The 24,682-nt window shown below is 46.0% G+C and overlaps 1 protein-coding gene across 1 annotated transcript in view; it reads right to left on the bottom strand.

The window, feature by feature from the left end:
* The window catches only part of LOC132388631 (NACHT, LRR and PYD domains-containing protein 3-like), a 42,516-nt gene that overhangs the window by 9,268 nt on the left and 8,566 nt on the right, over positions 1–24,682 (bottom strand). The window contains exons 3-7 of the mRNA XM_059960997.1: positions 16,610–16,707; positions 4,236–4,330; positions 3,313–3,479; positions 2,241–2,412; positions 2,091–2,141 (exon numbers count right to left, since the gene is read on the bottom strand). Coding sequence (XP_059816980.1) covers positions 2,091–2,141; positions 2,241–2,412; positions 3,313–3,479; positions 4,236–4,296 — 451 coding nt within the window. The 5' untranslated portion in view covers positions 4,297–4,330; positions 16,610–16,707. The remainder of the gene's footprint in view (positions 1–2,090; positions 2,142–2,240; positions 2,413–3,312; positions 3,480–4,235; positions 4,331–16,609; positions 16,708–24,682) is intronic.

Below are 24,682 nucleotides of genomic sequence, written 5' to 3'. Positions count from 1 at the left end.
CAGGACCCTGTCAGGGGTGTGTGGGGTCTCACAGTGTGTCAGGACCCTGTCAGGAGTGTGTGGGTTCTCACAGTGTGTCAGGACCCTGTCAGGAGTGTGTGAGGTCTCACAGTGTGTCAGGACCCTGTCAGGAGTGTGTAGGGTCTCACAGTGTGTCAGGACCCTGTCAGGGATGTGTGGAGTCTCACAGTGTCAGGACCCTGCCCGGTGTGTGTGGGGTCTCACAGTGTTTCAGGACCCTGTCAGGAGTGTGTGGGGTCTCACAGTGTGTCAGGACCCTGTCAGGGATGTGTGGAGTCTCCCAGTGTCAGGACCCTGCCCGGTGTGTGTGGGGTCTCACAGTGTGTCAGGACCCTGTCAGGGGTGTGTATGGTCTCACAGTGTCCGGATACTGTGAGAAGTGTCTGGGGTCTCACTGTGTATCCGAACCTTGTTACGGGTGTGTGTGGTCTCACAGTGTATCTGAATCATATCAGGTGTGTGTGGTGTCTCACAGTGTGTCAAGACCCTTTCAGGGGTTGGTGGTGTCTCACACTGGATCAGGACTCTGTTATAGTTGTGAGGGGTCCCACAGTGTTTCCTGACACTGATAGGGGTGTGTGGGGTTTCATAGTCTCAGGACCCTGCCCAGTGTGTGTGGGGTCTCACCATGTGCCAAGACACTGTCAGCGGTGTGTTGGGTCTCACAGAGTGTCAGGTCTCAGTGACATCTCACAGTGTGTCAGGACCCTGCCCAGTGTGTGTGGTGTCTCACAGTTTTCAGGACTCTGTCAGGAGTGTGTGGTGTCTCACAGTGTATCAGTATTCTGTCAGCCATGTGTGGAGGCTCAGCATGTGTCAGAACACTGTCAGGGTTGTGTGGGGTCTCACTGTGTGCCAGGACACTGCCAGGTGTGTCTGGGATCTCACAGTGTGTCAGGACCCTGTCAGTGGTGAAGCAATAACAGACAACAGAGGCGTGAACAGCTTGAAAACATTCTCTGTTACCATTTGAAAATTAACGTTCTTGGAATTTGTTCTTGGAAATGAGACAGGCTGAATGAACCTTGTGGCCATATATTTCTGTTCAAGGGCTTCGAGTAATCAGTTAAAGCATGGGCTACTGTAAGACTAATAATCTTTACGATATCTGTCTTTCCTTCGCCCTCTCCTCTGTTGAATGTGCAGCTGAGTGGTCCAACTCAGCCCGCGATGATGAAGCCTCACAATCTCTTGAGGCAAAGAGATTCCAGTCGCATTTTCGGTGACACAATGTGCTAACAGATGTAGTGAATTTCCTATCCAGACGGTCACAATTTAATTAATTGGAATATTATTTATAGATATTTTCAGACCTTTCCACCTTTTTACTGCAATCCCACAACCCTCGGTTTCTCTGTCCTAATTCCCATCTCTTACCCTTCCACAGTATCCACACAACACAGGCCCACATGAATTTCAGCAGAGGATTTTGTCTCTGATCTCCCCCTCACTATCATTGTTTCCTGGTGGAATTCCAGGATTATTGAGTGGGAAATTGAGCTGGATAATTTTAGCATTGTTTGCACCAAGGGGTTGCAAATGTGGAGAGAATGGGGTTCATATGCTGCTCTGGGATTAAACAGACTAGTTGGGGTGTTACCTGCTTTTCTCATTAAATGGACGTTGTCATGCTTATTCTGTGATGAGAACTTCAATGGTCTCCGGATTCTAAAAAATGATAACCTGTAGTATCTGAGGGAGTTTAGAAATGTGATTTAGGAAGAGGGTGTTGGGTTGGGTGGTTGTAGGGATAATATTTCATTTTTTGGAGTGAGAAATTTCCCATAGTTTCACTCCTCAGATTGCCCTCTTCTCCATTCTGACCCCGAAAGGGGGACCTGTCTTTGCAGGACCCAGAGAGGAGTGATCCCTTTCAGCAAAGCCTCCAACTCTCTGCGTGCTTCCTCAAAATGTCCTGTGAAAACGCTCCCTCCAGCAAACATTTTTCCCTGTGTCTCACTGTGCTGTGACACGGTGGAACATTTACCTGATCAAATCCTCCTGGCTCAACAACGACATGGCCCTACACAACATCAACCTTCGGTGGAAACAGCGGTTTCTTCACTTACCTTTCAGCTCCCTGGGAATCTCCGGTACGGGTCGATGGACCAGAACACAACCTGTTCAGATTTAAAATAATTTTACAAGTTTCAATTCCTCAAATTTTAAGTATGTAATATTTGAATCCAAAATTAAATTAATCTCTGATACTCTCTCACCATGTTCCTGTATTTCTTTCAGTATTTTGTCCAACTTTGGAACATCAATCCGCATTTTGACAAAGGTTTCCCACATCACCCTCCGGGCGCGGGAGCCTTTCTCCATCACCAGGCTCAGGAGGAGTTTAGAACTGTCCGCCCGCTCTCCCTTATCAGCGAGATCAGAGATTTTCTGTGAAGAGTAACAGTGAACATATTGGGGACTGACAGATTCACACAGAGAATGAGAAGTAAATGATGTGCTCTGTAACGGGATCACACTGAGCAGTCACCCGGACGGGTGCTGATCCTGTCTGGACATGGACTGGACATTCTGAGTGCAGAGCACATGGAGGGACATTCACCGTGAACCTGGTCCACCAGTCAATGAGATCCTGGCTGGTCTGTGACCACTTCATTGACGTGGCTCCAAACCCATAAATAATTCCTCACCGGATTTGACGGTGTAAAACAGAAATCAGAAAATAACAATCACAGACGAAGAAAGAAAACAGGAGGGCTTTAGTAACAGAGTGAGTTGCAGAGAAGTTTCAGAAAATATGATGTGATTCATCTCCTTAATCCGCCAGTGCCCAACATGACAGCGGATTACCGGCTGACACCTGATGCCTTTCATTTGCCTTTTCCATTGGAGGTTTATTCAGTGATTATACATTTCAACATGGCAGTATTCCCCGATCCACACTGTTCGCAGTTACAGATTGAAACACTATCATCTCCACTCAGAACAGAACACACTGGAGCTCCTGTGGCACCCACAGATGATGTCCCAGTTCTCACTGTCATCCTGCCATCACGCTGCACGTTCTTCCCAAAACGAAACTTTAATTTAATACTTCAAACTCACACAACTCAACTCACTCTGAATATTGAGGGGATACCCACCAGTCTGCCGCGTATTTTCACCTCTTTCTATCACTGGTTCAGAGTCACATTTCGTTTTGTAATTGTATGTACAGTATTTATTTTCCAATTGTTCTTTTATCTAATATAATATCCGATGAATCAGAGTTCCAACACCCATCGATCCTGTGATGTGTGAAAATTCAAACCCATTCTCCCTCCCACTCACCCGATGTTCCTCTCCGCTGAACTGATTCTCGGCCGTTAACGCCAGGCTCACTCCATGCACCCCTCCTTCCATCGCCTGCTCCAGCCTGTCCCGGTAGAAGTCCGTCAGCTGCAGCAGCTGGAAATCATCCCAGCTCGCCAGGAGCTCGGTGTTCACTGAGTTCAGACCTGTGACGGACAACGGGGAAAATTAAAGAAATTACTCACCCCCATATTGAGCAGCAGCTTTCTCTCTGGAACCTAAAGGTGGTGTGGCGGGTCACCAAACACAGTCCGAAATATATCTGCAAACACAAGGAAATCTGCAGATGCTGGAAATTCAAGCAACACACACAAAAATGCTGGTGAACGCAACAGGCCAGGCAGCATCTATAGGAAGAAGTACAGTTGACATTTCCGGGCGAGACCCTTCGTCAGGACTAACTGAAAGAAGAGATAGTAAGAAATTTGAAAGTGGGAGAAGAGAGAAGATCCGAAATGATAGGAGAGAGGATGATGGGACGGGAAGCCTTGAGAGAAAGAAAGGGGGACAGGATTCCAGAGGTTGGAGAGCAGGCATGGAGTTATAGTGAGAGGGACAGAGGGAGAAAAAAAGTGGGAGAGAGGAAAAAAAGGGAAAATAATAAATAAATAAATGAATGAATGAATGAATAAATAAGGGATGGGGTATGACGGGGAGAAGAGGCAATAACGGAAGATAGAGCAGTCAATGTTTACGAACGGAAGGAGGGGCATTAACGGAAGTTAGAGAAGTCAATGTTTATGAAGGGGAGGGGGGTGAGTGTAACTTCTGTTGATACCCCTTCTCTGTCATCTCTCTCAACCCAGTCCCTTCACAAATACTTCGTGTATTATGGATATTAAATTAAACCCAAACACGGAGTCAAGACAATAATTACAAATGAAAATAATCCGCTAGCATACCCGTGTCCTTTCCCGATGTTGACGTCACTGGAACTCCTCCACTGCTCGCTCCGTTATCCATTTTGAGGACAGTTCTGGTCAGATTCTGCCGCTTTCTAACAAACAAAATTAACAGGATGCTCAGACATTATTTGAGGTGTAAATGAGAACGCTATTTGTTTTTTTAACTGAGTCGCACTCTTCCAAACATCTTGGGCCTATCCACCGAACACTTGACATGGCCTGATCTACTTGCGGCCATCGACCCACAGTCACACAATGCCCATTTCTGCACTCTCCATGGATTGTACACTAAGCGAGGATTTTCCAGGGTATCTACTTGCTATATTGCAGACAATTCCCTTCTAGGAACCAATCTTGTGTCCTGGACCGGGGGTGATGTGTCAACAGAATGGCAAGCCAGGTTGAGCAGATGGCACCCACTGCCTTGGTCCTCCTACCGCTGGTGGCGCTATGGTGAGTAAAGGACAACAGTTACAGCAGTGTGGGGTGAAACATTTCTGCTGACCAGTGGGACATCTATGCCTCTGATCACTGAGTTATACAGTTTTCTCAGTCTCACCTGATTCCCACCATCTCCTTTCAGTTTAACATCGTCTGGCAATATACGCTTTGGGGCTATATAGAAACCCTCTGACACCCTGAACAATGCAAAATCACCCATAACTTTGCAACATTTTGTCCTGAAGCACTATAGTTTCTCCAGTGGGATGTTAAGAACATAATTTTTGCCTAATCTCCGGTCCAGATTTCTTTGAATATTCTGATGGCTGTTATCAGAGTTACATGACGCTGTTAAACACAATGTAGCCCGCCATACATTCAAAAGAGCAAGCTGATGAAAGCGTATATAAAATAAATAAACAAAATACCGGAATTATTCAACAGTTTAAAAATAAGGCAGCAATATCCAGTGGGCAGCGGAGATAGAGGCAACAGAGTGAAAGTGCTTTGGCTCAACGGGCCTCAGTGGTAACAGGACGAGGTGAGGCAGTTGTTCATTGCAAAAGGAAGTAGTATGTGTGTGAGGCCAGTTTTCTATGGTCGGTGTCAGTTGTGGGAGGTCCTGGAGTCTCCCGGTGTCCCGGACAGCCACATCTGCACCCGGCGCATCGAGATGCATCTCCCAAGGGACTATATTAGGGAACTGGAGATGCAGCTTGATGACGTTCATCTAGTCAGGGAGAGTGAGGAAGTGATAGAGAGGAGTTACAGACAGGTGGTCACTCCGGGGCCACAGGGGCCAGAGAAATGGGTCACAGTCAGGAGAGGGAAAGGGAAGAGTCAGGTGCTAGAGAGTACCCCTGTGGTTGTCCCCCTTGACAATAAGTACTCCTGTTTCAGTACTGTTGGGGGGGGGTGGGGGGACAGCTTACCTGGGGGAAGAGACAGTGGCTGTGCCCCTGGCACAGAGTCTGGCCCTGTGGCTCAGAAGGGTAGGGAAAGGAAGAGGAAGGCAGTAGCGATAGGGGACTCTAGAGTCATGGGGTCAGACAGGCACTTATTTGGACGCAGGAAAGGAACTCCAATGGTAGTTTGCCTCCCAGATGCCAGGGTCTGGGATATTTCTGATCACGTCCAAGATATACTGCGGTGGGCGGGAGAACAGCCAGAGGTCATGGTACATATTGATACCAATGACATAGGTAGGAAAAGGGAAGAGGTCCTGAAAGAAGACTCCAGGGAGTTAGGAAGTAAATTGAAAAGCAGGACCTCAAAGGTAGTAATCTCAGGATTACTGCCCGTGCCATGTGACAGTGAGAATAGGAATAGAATGAGGTGGAGGATAAATGCGTGGCTGAGGGAATGGAGCAGGGAGCAGGGAATCAGATTTCTGGATCATTGGGACCTCTTTTGGGGCGGGTGTGACCTGCACAAAAAGGACAGGTTGCACTTGAATCCCACGGGGACCAATATCCTAGTGGGCAGATTTGACAGAGCTGTTGGGGAGGGTTTAAACTAGTTTGGCAGTGGGGTGGGAATCGGAATGTGAGTGCAGGGATTAAAGTAGAAGGACAAGGGCATGATGCTCAGAGCTCTGAGTTGATGAGAAAGGAAAGGCAGGGGACGAAACATAATTGTAGCCAGTTAAAGGGGTTGAAATGTGTCTATTTCAATGCTAGGAGTATTAGGAACAAGGAGGATGAACTTTGAGCATTGATTAGTACGTGGAACTACGATGTTGTGACCGTTACTGAAATTTGGTTGGAGGAAGGGCAGGATTGGATGATGCAGGTCCCGGGGTTCATGTGTTTTAAAAGGAATAGGATGGGATGTAGAAAAGGTGGGGGTGGGGTGAGTTGCATTGCTGGTCAGGGATAGTTTCACGGCTATAGAAAGGGAGGACGCTGCAGAGGGAGTGTCCACTGAGTCATTCTGGGTGGAAGACAGAAATAGGAAGGGATCAGTCACTGTGCAGGGAGTATTCTACAGGCCCCCAAATAGCCCTTGGGACACCGAGGAGCAGATAAGTAGGAAGATTTTAGAATGGCACAAAAAATACCGGGTAGTAGTTAAGGGTGATTTCAACTTCCCTCATATTGACTGGCACCTCTTGAGTGCAAGGGGGATAGATGGGGCTGAATTTGTTAGGTGTGTTCAAGAAGGATTCCTGACACAGTACGTGGACCGGCTGACCAGAGGAGAGGCTATACTGGATCTAGTTCTGGGTAATGAACCTGGTCAGGTGACAGACCTCTTGGTGGGGGAGCATTTTGGTAAGAGTGACCACAATTCCCTTAGCTTCAACATAACTATGGAAAAGGATAAAATCAGATGAAATGGTAAAGTGCTTAACTGGAAGTAGATAAGAATTGCCCACTGAGTGTAGACATCCATAATTTTAACAACTGCCAGTGAGATTTACTGCAGGATTTTTTATTTTAAATATCACTGCCAGATATACACCGACTTTGCTCACAAAATTACACGGAATAAAAAAAACACGCATCCGTAAATCCAGGCAATTTTCTGGACAAGATTGAACCAGTGGAAACTCTAGAAATACTATCGTGACAAGTGGGGTATTGAAACACCATAACAACCCAATTTCACCATGTTAAATTATCCCATGACTATTGTAATGTTGTCCTTTTAACATACATTTTCTATCTCCCATTGTATTTTTCAGACCATGTCATTACTACTGTGTGGGTGTCTGTATATTATCCCCATCAGGGTCTTTGTACCCTTGCAGTTTCCTAGCTCTACCCACAATGATTCAAGACCTTCCTACCCTATGTCATTTCTTTCTAATGATTTGACTTCATTTTCTGCCGACCTGCCTGTCCTTTTGATACAGTGTGTATCTTTGGATGTTAAACTCCCAGCCGTAATATTCTTTCAGCCACGATTCAGTGACACCCATAATGTCATGCATGCCAATCTGTAACTTTGCTGTGTTCGTCTACCTTATTCCATATACTGCTTGCCTCCAACTGTAACACTGTCAGTCCTGTACTCTCCATTTCCCATTTTGTCTGCCTTTTACGTTGCAACTCATTCCATCGACTGCAGTTTTGCCCTATCGTCAGCTTCGCCTTTCTAGCACTGTACACTGCCTCGGTTTGTGAACCAACGACCCCATTCTCAGCATTATAACTCCAGTTCCTATCCCTCCGCAAAATTAGCCGTCCCGAGTCGTTCTGGAAAACCTGCCCGCAAGGATATTGGTTCCCCTGGGATTTTGGTGTAACTTATACCTTTTGTATAGGTCATACATTGCCCAGACGAGATCCCAATCGTCCATATATTTGAACCTCTGCCTCCTGCACCAGTTCCTCAGCCACCATCATTCTATTCTTGCTAGCATGTGGCACAGCAGGCGATTCAGAGATTACTATGCTGTAGGTCCTGTTTCTCAGCTTTCTATCTAGCTTCCTGTATTATCTCCCAGGAACCCCTTCATTTTTCCTGCCCATGTCATACACCAAGGCATGTGGCTGCTCACCCACCCCTTATAGAATGCCATGGACCCGATCTGAGACATCCCTGACCCTGTAACCTGGGAGATAACATACATCCAGAATCTCCTCTCTGTTCCTCCGACTATGGAATCTTTTATACCCACAGTAGACCTCTTCACTTCTGTTCTCTTCCGAGCCAGAGACAATAGAGTTTATGCTTCCAGCTGATAGGTCGTCCCTCTCGCTCGGTGTATACTCTAAGTATTATTGGGGGCACGTCCATGGGCCTTGTCTGCACTGGCTGCTCATTTCGCTTCCTTCTGCCGACAGTCACCAAGTTACTCTCCTCCTGCAACCCAGCGGTGACTAACTCCTTGTATCTCTGAACTGAAGCTCAAACCATACCGGTACCCGAGAAGAGTGTGGTTAAATTCCTCAATGACTATCGCCCAGTGGCACTTACATCCACAGTTGAAGTGTTTTGAGAGGGTGGTGTTGAAGCATATCAGCTCCTGTCTGAACAGTGACAGGGATCTACTCCAACTTGTCTACTGAAACAACAGATCTACAGCACATCTTCTACGTCTTCAGTGATCAACGTTAATCCTGAATTGTAAAGCACTTAAGCCTGATCGCTTGACAGTACAATTCCCCTAACGAGGTTGTTGGAAAGGAGAGGAGAGAGAGAGATACCGCTTCTACCTCTCCCAACGATTCTGAGTGAGGCACAGAGAGATCGGTATTTACTGACAATTACCCTTATTGTTCAAACTAACAAATACATGAATTCATACATTAAATACCTTGTGCGCACAACTGCTAAGTGTCCCTGACTCTCCTGGATAGTCAAAGAATAGCAAAGGCATTATCCGGGCGGAGGAATTTACACTGGCCAGGCGCTCCTTGTTCCTCGTGGTTCCGATTCACTCCCCACGTGTTCACGCAGGCTTTTTCTCGCTTGTGTCTGCGATAGTTATTCTTCGAAGTTACCGCCACCGGCAAACACAAAGCATCCACTTTTATATCCATTGCTTATCAATTCAAATGTCGCATTCCCATGTCATTGGCCACAGGTCATGTGTCTGGCCTTGAACACCTGGTCATTGGCTCTGGTCCAAAGCAGCATCCATCTATTGTCCTCTCCCCATCAAGGGACAGTTGCTGACACATGGCTCTTTGTTCTCAGTCAGCAATGAGTTGAATCACCTCAGGCATTCACAAGTCTGCCTGTTATAGCCAACCAAAGAACACCTCACAAACAACTCCTAATTTGGAAATGACCTCCAGTCCAGCAAATTACCTGAAGTCTTTGTTTCTTCTTTAAAACACTAATCAGGTCCAGCATGTCAAGCTCACAAAATGGAGAATCGAGTGCCTTCATAAAATGGCAGCCTCCATCCCCCAAGCACACGGCAAGAACAAAGACCGCTTCCACTGTCATTGATTCATTTGAATTCACTGATTTGAAGATAGTCATTCTTTCTGGCCAACAAGGTGAATTCAGTTTCTATGTGCTACACATTACCATTTCCATGATCCCTGCGTGTCGCCAATAAAACAGTTCTGGTGCTCTTTTCAGCCTCAATATCCTGTCTGTTAGAGGTGTTATGGTGTGATGAGAAAACCAGATGGAGATGGGGTCCAGAATAGACCCCCCCATGAACTATGCTGCTAACGAGAGAGAGAAATGAACAGAGGGGAGGAGAGGCATCCTACACAGATGACAGAGAGACACACACAGAGTTTAGTGTTATGGCTTCTTCACTGATTATTTACCTTTGCTACAAGGACACTCCTCTTTGCTCGTTAACATTCTTGCTGAGACAGCAAGGAATGGCCCAGTTTGATGGACATGGTCAGTTGATGGATGGCTGGTACCCCAGCGGGGGAGATAAAAAAGTGAGTCAGCTGAGACACAGGCAGACACACCACAGGACACCAAGGAGTATTGTCCACCCACTGGCAGGAGGGGGTTCGGAGGATCGATTCGAGGGAATTAATCAGAGGCTCACAGTGGGAGAAAGCAGACCGGTGGGGGCTTGTGTGTGTGTGTCCACCTTCGCCTGGGTGACAGGCTCTCCACTGAAGAACAGTCTAGCCGAAAATGGATGTGTCATAATCAATGACCACAGCAGTGCAACAGAACAACAGAAAGCTGCTTTCTGCAGCTGCTCATCTCTCGCTTGCTCTCTCTCTCTCTCTCTCCCCAACATCACAACAGCAACTACCTCGACTTAAACTGAACAGAACTGAACAATGCATCAACTTAAGACTATTTCTTTACCCCTTGACTTTGATAGAGCTTGTTTTTGATTCCTATTTCCAAAATTCTGTATATTTGATTGCTGACCTGTTTTGTATATTTGTATATTACTTAGTTTTCTAATAAACACTTTTAGTTACAGTACCACCAGACTCCAACGTATCATTCCATTTCTGCTGGTTTGGTAACCCGGTGACAGAGGGACACTGTTCCATGTTCAAATGTGTTTGTTCTTTGTGTTTAGTATGCATAGGTTCCAGGATTTTATGTTAACTTGAGATTAAATGACAAAACAAATTGATGAAGGGAGAGCAATAGATTTAGTGTATATTGATTTCAGCAAGGCATTTGATAAGGTACGCCATGCAAGGGTTATTGAGAAAGAAAGGAGGCATCCGATCCAAGGGGACATTGCTTTGTCGATCCTGAACTGGCTTGCCCACAGAAGGCAAAGAGTGGTTGTTGATGGGTCATATTTTGCATGGAGGACATAGAAAGGGTGCAGAGGAGATTTACAAGGATTTTACCCGGATAGGGGAGCATGTCTTGTGAAAAGAGATTGAGTGAACTCGGCCTTTTCTCCTTTGAGCGATGGAGGATGGGAGGTGACCTGATAGAGGTGTACAAGATGATGATAGTCATTGACCGTGTGGATAGTCAGAGGTTTTTTCCAAGGGCTAAAATGGTTGCCACAAAAGGACACAAGTTTAAGCAGTATGTACAGAGGAGATGTCAGGCATAAATTATCATGTTGTTAATGATTTATTTATTTATTTATTTACACACAGAGAGTGATGAGTGTGTGGAATGGGCAGCCGGCAATGGTGGTGGAGGGGGGTGTGATATGGTCTTTTAGGAGACTTTTGGACAGGTACATGGAGCTTTAAAAATAGAGGGTTATGGGTAAGCCTAGTAATTGCTAAGGTAGGTTCATGTTCGGCACAACTTTGTGGGCTGAAGGGCTTGTATTTTGCTGTAGATTTTCTATGTTTCTGTTAACCCACCCTTGTCATTACGCCAATTTTTTGTTTGCAGTTGTGCCATCCAGTAGTGGGAAACAGGGGAATCAATAAATAGATCCAGATCTCATTCATGATAACACAGAGTTGGGGGTGAGTGGGTTCTCTAAATCAGAAATAAACTCAGTGGCAATTTTACAAAGTGCACCTGTACACCAGCTCATTATCAACAAATCATGTGACACCAGCTCAGTCATGTTAATAAAAACATGCAGAAATGGTCAAGAGGTCCAGCTGTTGCTCAAAACAAACATCAGATTGGGGAAGAAATGTGGTCTCGGTGACTTTGACTGTGGAATGATTGTTGATTCCATACGGTGTAGTGTAGATATCTCGGGGATTGTCACCCACAACTGTCTCGATTTACAGGCAATGGTGCGAAATACAAACAAGAAACATCCAATGATTGGTAGTTCTGTACGGGAAAACGCCGTGTTAATGAGCGAGTCCAGAGGAGAATGGCCAGACTGATTGAAGACTATAATAATCACTGACTGCAACAGTAGTGTGCAGAAAAAGCATCACTGATCACATAACATTTTGAACTTGGAAGTGAACAGGCTATGGCTGCAGAAGACCATAAGATCTTAAGACAAAGGATCATAATTAGGCCATCTGGCCCATCGAGTCTGCTCCACTGTTCATTCATAGCTGATCCTTTTTTTTTAATCTCTGTCTCAATCCCAGTTCCTGGCCTTCTCCCTGTAAACTTTGATGCCTTGTCCAAAAACACAAACATACACTCAGTGGCTACTTTGTTAGGTACAGGAAGTAAATACTAAACTGCCCACGGACTGCAGACTTTGATATTTGTATCAACACCCACTGAAATTCAGTACAGCAAGTTTTATTTTAAGTATCACTGCCAGATGCATGTCTGTTTCCCTTAAATACATGCACACAAAAAAAGAGCATCCAAGTCCGTAAAACCTCACAGTTTTAAAGACGATATCGAACAGGATAAACACTGGAAATCCTCTCCTGACGAGGGACGTATTGAAACACCACAACGTTCCCCACCCAGTACGGTCTCTGTGTGTACTTGGTGCTGAGCTTCTCTTTCTGTTCCAGCGAGTCCGAGTCCCTGAACTTAGTGGGTGCAAACAGTAAGTGAACACACCGTGAGCAAGATTCAGTTGATAACAGACATATAAACCTGGGCTTCACATCATTCAGCATGTAATTCCACACCCTGCTCCACAACGCATTAAGTATATGACACAAAAGCTGATTCAAGCAGATGATTCTACTGGGCTGTTCGGTCCAGGCTTCCTATTGTGCCTCAGTGCACGGTGACACAGATTACATCCAGTATCTGTCCACAGTTCGATCTGCTCCAGGGAGAAACCGCGACCCGCATCTCGGCTCCGTTCAGTCGGTGTCATCACACTAATTCATTGCAACACGCTCAGAATGCTGGAGGAACTCAGCGGGCCAGGGCCAGGAGGCATCTATAGAAAACAGTCGACATTTTGGGCAGAGACCTTTTGGCAGCACTGCTTTCCAGAACACTTACACTTCGTCCGCCAGAAAAAACGGTATCTCCCTGTGGCCAGTCATTGTAATGCCACTTCCCATGCACATTCTGACATGTCAATATATGGCCTCCTCAGTTGCCATGATGAGGAAACACTCAGACTGGAGAAGAAACACCTTATATTCCGTCTGTGTAGCCTCTGACCTGATAGCATGAATATCGATTTCTCAAACTTCAGGTAATAACGGCCCCCCCCCCCCCCCCACCTTCACCATTCCCCATCCCACTTTCCCTCTCTGGCCTTATCTCCTTACCTGTCCATCGCCTCCGTTGGGTGCTTCTCCCCACTTTTCCTTTTCCATGGCCTTCTGTCCTCTCCTATCAGATTCCCACTTCTCCAGCCCTGCATCTCTCACCAATCAATTTCCCAGCACTTTACTTCATCCCTCCCCCTTCCAGTTTCACCTATCATTTTCCACCTCTGCCTCCACTCCCCTCCCCCTCCTTCTATCTCTGACCTATCATCTCTTTTTTTGTCCGGTCTTGCTGAAGCATCCTCTGTACTCTTTTCTGTACAGTTTGGCCTTCTGAGTTACTCCAGCATTTTGTGTTTGTTGCTTGAATTTCAGGCTTCTGCAGATTTTCTCTGGGCATTAATTTATTGTATATTTGGGGAGCAATGTATTTTCAGACTATAAACCACAGCGATGGGCAAGGACAAAGATCCCCGTGAGCTTATAGGAAAAGCTCAGCAGCAGGACGGGCGCTGTCAACTCTGGGGGAAAGTTATGATTTTGGAATAATATTTTCTTTTGAACACCGACCATTCCTTTTCACCAGATTTAACTGTGCCCCAAATGTCTGGAGCTCCACTGATCTCAGAGTCAGCCCTTTGATAAAGCAAACTTCAATATTTGTCCACAATGGGGCCATTACAATAATGGGCAAGGCAGCAACTGTGTCGGGATTACAAACTGAAGATAACCACACCCTCATGAGTACAGCAAGATAAGAATATATTTCACATTGAAATTAGTGTTCACTTACTAGGAATAAGTAACCTGATCGATCAGATAAAATTATGATTAATGTGTCTGTTACTTTCCTCCTGTCAGTGTGTTTCCTCGCTATCACTCATACTTTACAAATAGCTGAGCTGTTTCCCTTTACTGATTGATGAAAATCCCTTTAGCATAAAATTTACTAGATGTGTTTTGTCAGCCAAAGGATGCTGATGGGAGATTTAATAAAATTCACGTGCTGAATTTACTGTGACAGATATAGTCTGTGATCTCAGCATCTTAATCCTGCTTCTCACCTGTAACATCTCACTCACTTGTCGTTCAAAGACCATTACAGTGCACAGATTACAGAATGAATTGTAATAATCTGCTTCTCCTGAATATTGTGGAGGCCATTGCAATGAGACGAGAGAGAGAGGGAGAGAGAGAGAGAGAGAGAGAGAGAGAGAGAGAGAGAGCGCATCTCAATTGCCTTCAACTGGCGGTGCCTGCTTTCAGTTCAATCTGATATATTTTGTTTTAATTTCTCTCTCTCTCTCTCCCCCCCCCCCCTCCCTCTCCATCCCCCTCCCCCTGTTCTCCATCTCCCTCTGGTGCTCCCCTTTCTTTCTCCCTTGGCCTCCCATCCCATCATCCTTTCCCTTCTCTAGCTCTGTATCCCTTCTGCCAATCAGCTTTCCGGCTCTCAGCTCACCCCACCCGCTCTGGTCTTCTCCTATCATTTCGCATTTTCCCCTCCCCATCCTACTTTCAAATCTCTTACTATCTTTCCTTTCAGTTAGTCCTGACGAAGGGTCTCGTCCCGAAACATCCACAATGCTTCTCACTACAGGTGCTGCCTGGCCTGCTGCATTCCACCAGCATTTTGTATGTGTCTCTCTGTCAAACCTTCTTTTGATCTCCCACCTACCCACACACTTCTGAAAGAAGGGAAACAACACTGCAGGCGGTGACCCACAACAGGTCTCACCAACCGACAATTTAATGGAACCATCACATCTTTACACCCCTCCACACTTCTACCCCAACCCCGCTATAAACTGCAGTGTGAGTAGTTCTCATAATTTTGCCCTCTCCCAGCAGTTACCTACCGAAATGTCATAAAGGGTAGACAGAGTGCCGATCTGCAATGGAATAAGCAAAGCGAATCCTCAGTTCCCTCGGTCGGGGATCGGTAAAGCCCCGAGTGTGGACGGATCGGCTTCCTGCTGTTGCAAGCAGTAGCGCGGGGACAGTTCCGAGATGCGGGAAGCTCGCACCTCCCGAGCCTTTGCTGATGATTCGGAGCTGGGTTGAAAGTGCGGCGTTTCCGATAACACCTCCAACTACACCGGTTTCCCGCGGGACATGCACAGGACGTCGATGCATTCAACTAGATGAAGGGAATTATTAATTCACTTAAAAGCGATTCGCTACAGTTCAATTGTTGAACAATCGAATAAGTTCTCAGTTTCATTTAAGTGGCTAACTGCCTTCATGATTTTTATATATCAATATACACAGCTCCTTACCTTGTACTGCGGCTTCAGGTTCTGTTACCACCCTGTCCCAGTGAGGCTGTGTTACGGGTTCAGTAAGTAATGAACACACCCTGGTTAATGTTCAGTCAGCTCCTGGTGATAAACATTAACTAGACCCACAGCGTTACCAGCGGATCTCTCTCTCTATCCTGTTCCTCTCGATCCTGTTCCTGTCTCCAACAAACATCACCATGGAGATGAAATGTGATCTCAGTGATTTTGAGAGTGGAATGTTCGTCGGTGCCAGACGGTGCAGTTTTATAGACAATAGACAGTACGTGCAGGAGTAGGTCATTTGACCCTTCGAGCCAGCACCACCATTCACTGTGATCATGGCTGATCATCCACAATCTGTACCTTGTTCCTGCTTTCTCCCCATATCCCTTGACTCCGATGTCTTTAAAAGCTCTATCTAACTCTTTATTGAAAGCATCCAGAGAATTGGCCTCCACTGTTTTCTGAATTAGAGCATTCCATAGATCCACAACACTCTGGGTGAAAAAGTTTATCCTCAACTGTGTTCTAAATGGCCTACCTCTTATTCTTAAACTGTGGCCTCTGGTTCTGGACTCCCTCAACATCAGGAACATGTTTCCTGCCTCCAGTGTGTCCAATCCCTTAATAATCTTATGTTTCAATCAGATCACCTCTCATCCTTCTAAATTCCAGTGTTCCAGTGAAAACACTGACATTCAAGTGTGAAGAAAGTTTAACTCTTTGTGGTACAGGGAAGAGTGATAGAACCAATGACGCGATGTAAAATCCATTAGCTGGGGTCTCGAAGGTTGACTGTTCTTTTCTCCATAGACACTGCCTGGCCTGTAGAGTTCCTCCAACATCTTCTGTGTGTTTCACAAATTTCCAGCACCTGCTGATTTCTCTTGTTTGAGAGAGATCGGTGACGGGTCACTGTCCCGTGGGATATTTCACATCTCACTACAGGGGTGAAAGATGCTTTCTGCTCGCACTCAGTAGAAGTCACCCCGGGAGAGTATTTCTGGATGACGGCAAAGACGTCGTTTCTCTTAATCCATTTGGACAATGATTGTCCCGTTAACATGAACATGTCAGGACTCCCTTCTCCCACTAAATTCACTCCCGATCCCGACCAAAGCCGAGTCTCGCTGTAAACGCTGAATAATTGTGCAGAATCACAGACAACACTTACCTCTGATGTTTAACCGGACAGTGTTCAGTGTGGTCCCGGGAAATCACATTCTGACATCCCGGGTGATCGACAATGGTCCTGCACTGTGTGTCCTCACCCTGTACGAAGAGTTGAGTCTGAGCTGCTGCTCCCGAGGCCACTCGGCTGTGATGTGTCCGTCGCTCATTACAGAAGGAAAGGACCGGGTGAGCCGGGGTAGAGCAGGACTGCCGCAGTCTGGGTCACACTAACTCTCACCGGCTCAGGACGGGTCTGACAGCGGGAGGAGGCGGGAGTGGTCACTCATTACAGATGGACAGGGCCGGGTGAGCCGGGGTAGAGCGGGACTGCCGCAGTCCGTGTCACACTAACTCTCACCGGCTCAGGACGGGTTTGACAGCGGGAGGAGGCGGGAGTGGTCACTCATTACAGATGGACAGGGCCGGGTGAGCCGGGGTAGAGCGGGACTGCCGCAGTCTGGGTCACACTAACTCTCACCGGCTCAGGACGGGTCTGAGAGTGGGAGGAGGCGGGAGTGGGGTCAATGTAGCAACCCTAAAGAGGAAAACAAACAACCTTTCTGTCCGGATTTCCGTGTGGATCTCTCCTTTTTTCTTTCTTTGCAACCAAGTAGGCTTCATAACCATCTTATTACAGGAACAGCTCTGTACTGAATCCTTTAATTTATGAAGGCCAATGTGCCAAAGATTTCTTTTCTACCTTATCTAGGTGAGCTGCCACTTTCAATGAATTGTGGACCCGTATTCCCGGATGCCTTTGTCCTACCGCACCCCTTAGTACCGAACCCTTCATTGTGTAAGACCCATCGTGGTTGATCCTGCTGAAGTGTGACAGCTCACAAGCCTGCATGAAACTCCATCTGTCGTTATCAGGCATTTTTACACCTGATGCAGATCCTGTTGCAAGTCTTCCTTGCTGTCAAATACACCTCGAACCTTGGTGTCATCCGCCAATTTGCTGATCCGGATAATCTAATTATCATCGAGATCATTGAGAAAGATGACAAACAACAACGGATATCAGCACCGATCCCTCTGGAAATCTACAAGTCACGGGTCTCCAGTCAGAGAGGCAACCATCTGCTACCACTATCTGCCTTCCTCCTCTATGCTAATGTCTACTCCCATTTACTAACCCAACTTGAATGCCAAGAGAATGAAATTTATTGGTCAAAACCCTACGCGGGACCTTGTCAAATGCCTTGCTAAAGTCCATGTAGACAATATCTAGAGCCTTGTCTTCATCAACTTTCCTGGTAACATTCCTTGTAACCTCTTTGAAAAACTCAATAGATTGTCTAGAACACACAAAGTCATGTTGGATGTCCCTAATCAGTCCTGTTTATTTAAATACTCCTATATCCAATGTCTTCACATGACTGATTTCAAGTGCATTGGCCTATAATTTCCTGGTTTAATTTTGGATCCTTTTTTAAATAGTTGATCTAAATTAGCTATCCTCCAATCCTCTGGTAGCTCTCCTGTCTTTGAGCATAATTTTAACACAATGGTTACATTCTTGCAATTTCTGCATCCGCTTACATCGGGGTCCAAGGACTGAACTTTTCAGTCACTGGGGATTTATACACTCGAAGTTGCCCAACTTGCCCAAAACACTTACTCATCCGTAATTTGTATAACATCCGTGGCTTCACTTATATAGATTATTTTCACGAGTGAACACAGAAGAAAAAATCCACTTAAGAACTCCTCTATCTGTTTCGGCTCCATGCGTACATTGGCATTCTGATAATCCAGACAATCAATTGTGTATCCTGAAATCCTTTTGCATTTAAAACATATAATCCCTCACCTTGTCTGTTAGGACAAACTTATGCCACCCTATAGACTTCCTGGTTTCTTTCCTCAATCTTATCTTGCATTTTCTCGACTCCATAAGTACCTCAATTTTTTCCTACCTGCCTACACCAGTTATGCATCTATTTTTTTTCTAAACACAAAATACACTGCAGATGCTGTGGTCATATCAAGACATACAAAAAAGCTGGATGAACTCAGCAGGTCGGGCATGATCCATTGAAAGGAGCAGTCAACATTTTGGGTCAGGACTAAAGAGGGAGGGGGCAGGGGCCCTATAAAGAAGGTGGGGGGATGTTGGGAAACCAATCAGAGGAAAGAACAAAGGGTGGGAGATGGGAAGCGGGGAGGGGATAGGCAGGAGAGGTGAAGAAGGAATCTAAGGGGAAAGCACTATGGGTAGTAGAAGAAGGCAGAGTCATGAGAGAAGATAGGCAGCTAGAAGAGGACACAGAGTGAAGGTGGGATGGGGGAAGGGAGAGAGAGGGAATTACTGGAAGTTGGAGATTTCGATGTTCAAGAATACGATTTTTCCTCTGATTGGTTTTCCACCCTCTCCCCCCACCTTCTTTATAGGGACGCTGCCCCCTCCTTCTTTAGTCCTGATGAAGGGTCTCAACCCGAAATGTTGACTGCTCCTTTCAACAGATGATGCCCAACCTGCTGAGTTCATCCAACTTGTTTGTACGTTTTTTTTCTATAGCAGGGCCTCAATACCACGGAGCAGAGCTGTCGTTCTCCATACTTCCTTTGAATATGATGGCATTGTGATCACCAGATGCAAACAGTTTCCCTACACAGACTTCTGTTATGTCTGTCCTGTCTCAATCCCTAATGGGAGATCAATTATCACACTTGAGTCTTTGGGACTTCGATGTACTGATTAATGAAACTTTCCTGAAGACATTTGTCAACTACATGAGTATGTCTACAGTATGAGGAAGCACAAAAAGTTAGTATGCAAGTGCAGGAAGTGGTCAAGAAGGTCAATGGAATGCTGGCTTTTATTGCTAGGGGGATGGAGTATAAGAACAGGGAGGTCCTACTGCAGTTGTACCGGGTATTGGTGAGACCACACCTGGAGTACTGCGTGCAGTTCTGGTGTCCATATTTAAGAAAGGACATACTGGCTCTCGAGGCAGTGCAGAGAAGGTTCACTAGGTTAATTCCGGGGATGGGTAGGTTGATGTATGATGAGAGGTTGAGTAGATTGGGACTCTACTCATTGGAGTTCCGAAGAATGAGAGGCGATCTTATTGAAACATATAAGATTGTGAAGGGGCTTGATCGGGTGGATGCGGGGAGTATGTTTCCAATGATGGGTGAAACTAGGACTAGGAGGCCTAATCTTAAAATAAGGGGATGCCGTTCCAGGACTGAGATGCGGAGAGATTTCTTCACTCAGAGGGCAGTGAGGCTGTGGAATTTACTGCCCCAGAGAGCTGTGGAAGCTACTACACTCAATAAATTCAAAACGGAGATAGACATTTTCCTGGATAAAAATGGCATTAGGGGATACGGTGAGCGAGCAGGTAAGTGGACATGAGGCTAGGTTTAGATCAGCCATGTGATCTCCTGGGCCAGTTTTCGATATGCTGGATGAGTCAGAGAGGAATTTTCCAGATTTTTTCTCCTCAATTGGCAAATTGTTTTTTTCCCCGGGTGATCACATGGGTTTGGGCGGGATGAATAATAAAATAAAATGGGCGGCATGGTGCCCTGTTGGTTGGCACTGTTGCCTTGTGGGATTTGGTGAAAAATAAGAGTTAAGATTGGATCAGCCATGATCTTGTTGAATGGCGGAGCAGGCTTGAGGGGCCGATTGGCCTACTCCTGCTCCTATCTCTTATGTTCTTATGTTCTTATGAGAGTTCCAGTCCGTATGTGGACTGTTAAAATCAAATTATAACAAATTATGTTTTTTGCAATATTCTCTGACATCTACTAATTTGTTCTTCTAAATCCCACAGACTCTTGAGCAGTCTATAAAATAGACCCATTGACATGTTCAAACAAATTTTATTTCTCCGATCTACCCGTAAAACCTCACTAGATGAGTTCTCCCATCTGCCCTTACTGCACACTGCCGTGACATTTTCCCTGAGTGAAACCAGCCTGACCCCTTTAATCCCTCACGCTGTCAACTCTGAAACAACAGAATCCCAGAATATTGAGCTGCCAGTTCTCTGCAAGCCACTTTCAATACTGATGACAATATCATAATGCCATGTGTTGATCCATGCCCAAGCTCATCTGCCTTTTCTTCAATACAATACATCGTGGGAATATTTTTTTGTGTTTCAATCGATTTCAGGAGAGTGAAGAAATGGTGGGTGCTGTCGTCACACAGATTTACAAGGGATTTCAGCCACCCCAGAGAAACAGGAGTTGTATTCTGTGAATGCTTCAGAGATGGGGTCATTTTGGCTGCCGTTGGAAGTTTGAACATCCCTTAGAAGGCTAACAATTATACCAGTGCCCAGGAAGAGCAGTGTGAGTTGCATTAATGACTATCGTCCATAGCAATAACAGTTACTGTGATGAAATGATTGAGGGGTTTGCGATGGCTAGAATTAGCTCTTCTCTCAGCTCTTCTGGGCCCACTGTAATTTCCCTGTATCCACAATAGGTCACAATGCAATCTCCTCGGCTCCTCACGCGGCTTTGGATTACCTTGACAATACGAATACTTACATCATATTGCTGTTTCTCAACCAGAGCTCAGTGTGTAAAGCAATTATTCCTACAGTTCTGATCAAAAGGCTCGAACCGCTGGGCCTTTCTACCTCCCTCTGCAACGGGATCCTCAATTTCCTCAACAGAAAACAACAATCTGTGCAGTTTGGATATAACGCCTGCACATCACCATCAATACTGGGGCAACTCAAGGATATGTGCTGTGCCCACTGCCCTACTCTCTCTGCACCCATGGCTGTGCAGCTTGGCACAGCTCAAATGCCAGTGACAAATTTGCTATTGTTGGCAGATTTTCAGATGGCGAGGAGAAGGCAAACAGGAGCGAGTATATCACCTGGAGGAGTGGTGTATATCACCTGGAGGAGTGGTGTATATCACCTGGATGAGTGGTGTATATCACCTGGATGAGTGTTGTATATCACCTGGAGGAGTGGTGAATATCACATGGATGAGTGGTGTATATCACCTGGATGAGTGGTGTATATCACCTGGATGAGTGTTGTATATCACCTGGAGGAGTGGTGTATATCACCTGGATGAGTGTTGTATATCACCTGGAGGAGTGGTGTATATCACCTGGATGAGTGGTGTATATCACCTGGATGAGTGTTGTATATCACCTGGAGGAGTGGTGTATATCACCTGGATGAGTGGTGTATATCACCGGGATGAGTGGTGTATATCACCTGGATGAGTGGTGTATATCACCGGGATGAGTGGTGTATATCACCTGGAGGAGTGGTGTTTATCACCGGGATGAGTGGTGTATATCACCTGGAGGAGAGGTGTATATCACCGGGATGAGTGGTGTATATCACCTGGATGAGTGTTGTATATCACCTGGAGGAGTGGTGTATATCACCTGGAGGAGTGGTGTATATCACCTGGATGAGTGGTGTATATCTCCTGGAGGAGTGGTGTATATCACCTGGAGGAGTGGTGTATATCACCTGGAGGAGTGGTGTATATCACCTGGATGAGTGGTGTATATCACCTGGATGAGTGTTGTATATCACCTGGAGGAGTGGTGTATATCACCTGGATGAGTGGTGTATATCACCTGGATGAGTGTTGTATATCACCTGGATGAGTGTTGTATATCACCTGGAGGAGTGGTGTATATCACCTGGATGAGTGTTGTATATCACCTGGAGGAGTGGTGTATATCACCTGGATGAGTGGTGTATATCACCGGGATGAGTGGTGTATATCACCTGGATGAGTGGTGTATATCACCTGGATGAGTGTTGTATATCACCTGGAGGAGTGGTGTATATCACCTGGATGAGTGGTGTATATCACCGGGATGAGTGGTGTATATCACCTGGATGAGTGGTGTATATCACCGGGATGAGTGGTGTTTATCACCTGGAGGAGTGGTGTTTATCACCGGGATGAGTGGTGTATATCACCTGGATGAGTGTTGTATATCACCTGGAGGAGTGGTGTATATCACCTGGAGGAGTGGTGTATATCACCTGGATGAGTGGTGTATATCTCCTGGAGGAGTGGTGTATATCACCTGGATGAGTGGTGTATATCACCTGGATGAGTGGTGTATATCTCCTGGAGGAGTGGTGTATATCACCTGGAGGAGTGGTGTATATCACCTGGATGAGTGGTGTATATCACCTGGATGAGTGGTGTATATCTCCTGGAGGAGTGGTGTATATCACCTGGAGGAGTGGTGTATATCACCTGGAGGAGTGGTGTATATCACCTGGAGGAGTGGTGTATATCACCTGGATGAGTGGTGTATATCACCTGGAGGAGTGGTGTATATCACCTGGATGAGTGTTGTATATCACCTGGAGGAGTGGTGTATATCACCTGGAGGAGTGGTGTATATCACCTGGATGAGTGGTGTATATCACCTGGAGGAGTGGTGTATATCACCTGGAGGAGTGGTGTATATCACCTGGAGGAGTGGTGTATATCACCTGGATGAGTGGTGTATATCACCTGGAGGAGTGGTGTATATCACCTGGATGAGTGGTGTTGCAGCAACAAACTTACACTCAACATCGGTCAGATGAACGTTCTAATTGTGGACTTCTGAGTGGGTAAGACAAGGGCACAGACACACACCAATCGTCATTGATCGGTCAGCAGTGGAAAGAGTGAGCAACTTCATGTCCCTGTGTGTCAGCATCTCTGAGGATCTCCAGGGCCCAGCATACCGATGCAGTTACAAAGAATGCACGGCAGCCATTATATTTCATTCGGAGTTTGACGAGATTTGAGATGTGACCAAAGACTCACAGATTTCTACAGTTGTACCGTAAAAACTGTTTTAACTGGCAGCACATTGCTTGATATGGCGGGATGGGGGAAGTGTTGAAGCTACTGCACAGGATCGAAATACTCTCAGCAATGTTGTCAATTCAGTCAGCTCCATCATGGGCAGTAGCCTCCGTAGCATCCAGGACATCGTCTTGGAGCGATGCCTCAAAACGGCGGCATCAGTCATTAGGGATCTGCTTCACCAAGGAGATGCCCTCTTCTCGTTGGTATCACCAGGAAGGTGGTACAGGAGATTGAGGGCACACACTCAACTAGTCAGGAAACGCTTCCTTCCCTCTGCCATCTGATTTCTGAATTGACATGGAACCCACGAACCTACTTCACTGAATTCATTGTTACAATACTTAATGAAATTTCAGTAACAGATACTTATTGTAATACAGTTTTTTTCTCTACTATTATATATTGCATTGTACTGCTGCCACAAAGCCAACAACGTTCACGGTGTATGCCTGTGATATGACACATCCTCCTGGTGACTCTACGGGGATTAATCCTGATTGGGCCTATCAGGCTGAAGATCCACTTCCCGTGTACTCTGTTTCCCAATAACAAACTGTGCAGACAGACGGACAAAGATCACATCCTCATCCCTGGGACTCAATCACAGCCGTCGTGGGGCAGTAATGCCGCTGCTCCACTTGTCAGTGATGGGAAACCATCTTTCTCATTTCACTTTCCAGAGAGCCAGACTCTGAGCATTGCCAGTTTGGGGCTACCCAAGGCTTACCCGAGGCTTTTTGAAACAGACTCGCTCCACTGCCCTGAGAGGACACTTGCAGTGTGGACGGTCCTGCAGCAGCCCCGGGGTCATCAGCTCCTGTACTCAGACGCTGGGCCTTGGGCAACAGCATAGCTCCGCAAAGTCTCTCCCATAACTTTCATGGTTAGTTTCTCCCCAGAGCAGTGAAAGTATGCTGTGCAAGAATGTTGTTGGTCAGTTATCAAACTGGAACAATGTGACACTTACTGCTCTGGGAGAGAGAACAGTTAATTCACTGAATTAAAAATATATAGTTCAGTACAATGTAGCAAGACATTTGGCAGAGTCCCACCTGGGAGATTAATCAAGAAGGTTTGGCATTCAGAATGAGGTGGTAAATTGATTTGGACATTGGTTTTGCGGGAGAAGCCAGAAAGTGGTGGAAGATGGTTTGACTCTCTGACTGGAGACCAGTGACTCGTGGGGTGCAGTGGGGGTCGGTGCTAGGTTCATTGTTGCTTATCATCTCGCTCAACGTTCTGGATGATTTAA

Source organism: Hypanus sabinus, unplaced genomic scaffold, assembly GCF_030144855.1.
Source record: "Hypanus sabinus isolate sHypSab1 unplaced genomic scaffold, sHypSab1.hap1 scaffold_368, whole genome shotgun sequence".
Classification (NCBI taxonomy): domain Eukaryota; kingdom Metazoa; phylum Chordata; class Chondrichthyes; order Myliobatiformes; family Dasyatidae; genus Hypanus; species Hypanus sabinus.
The sequence above is the reverse complement of the archived record's forward strand: the minus strand, read 5'-3'. Positions and strand labels throughout refer to the sequence as shown.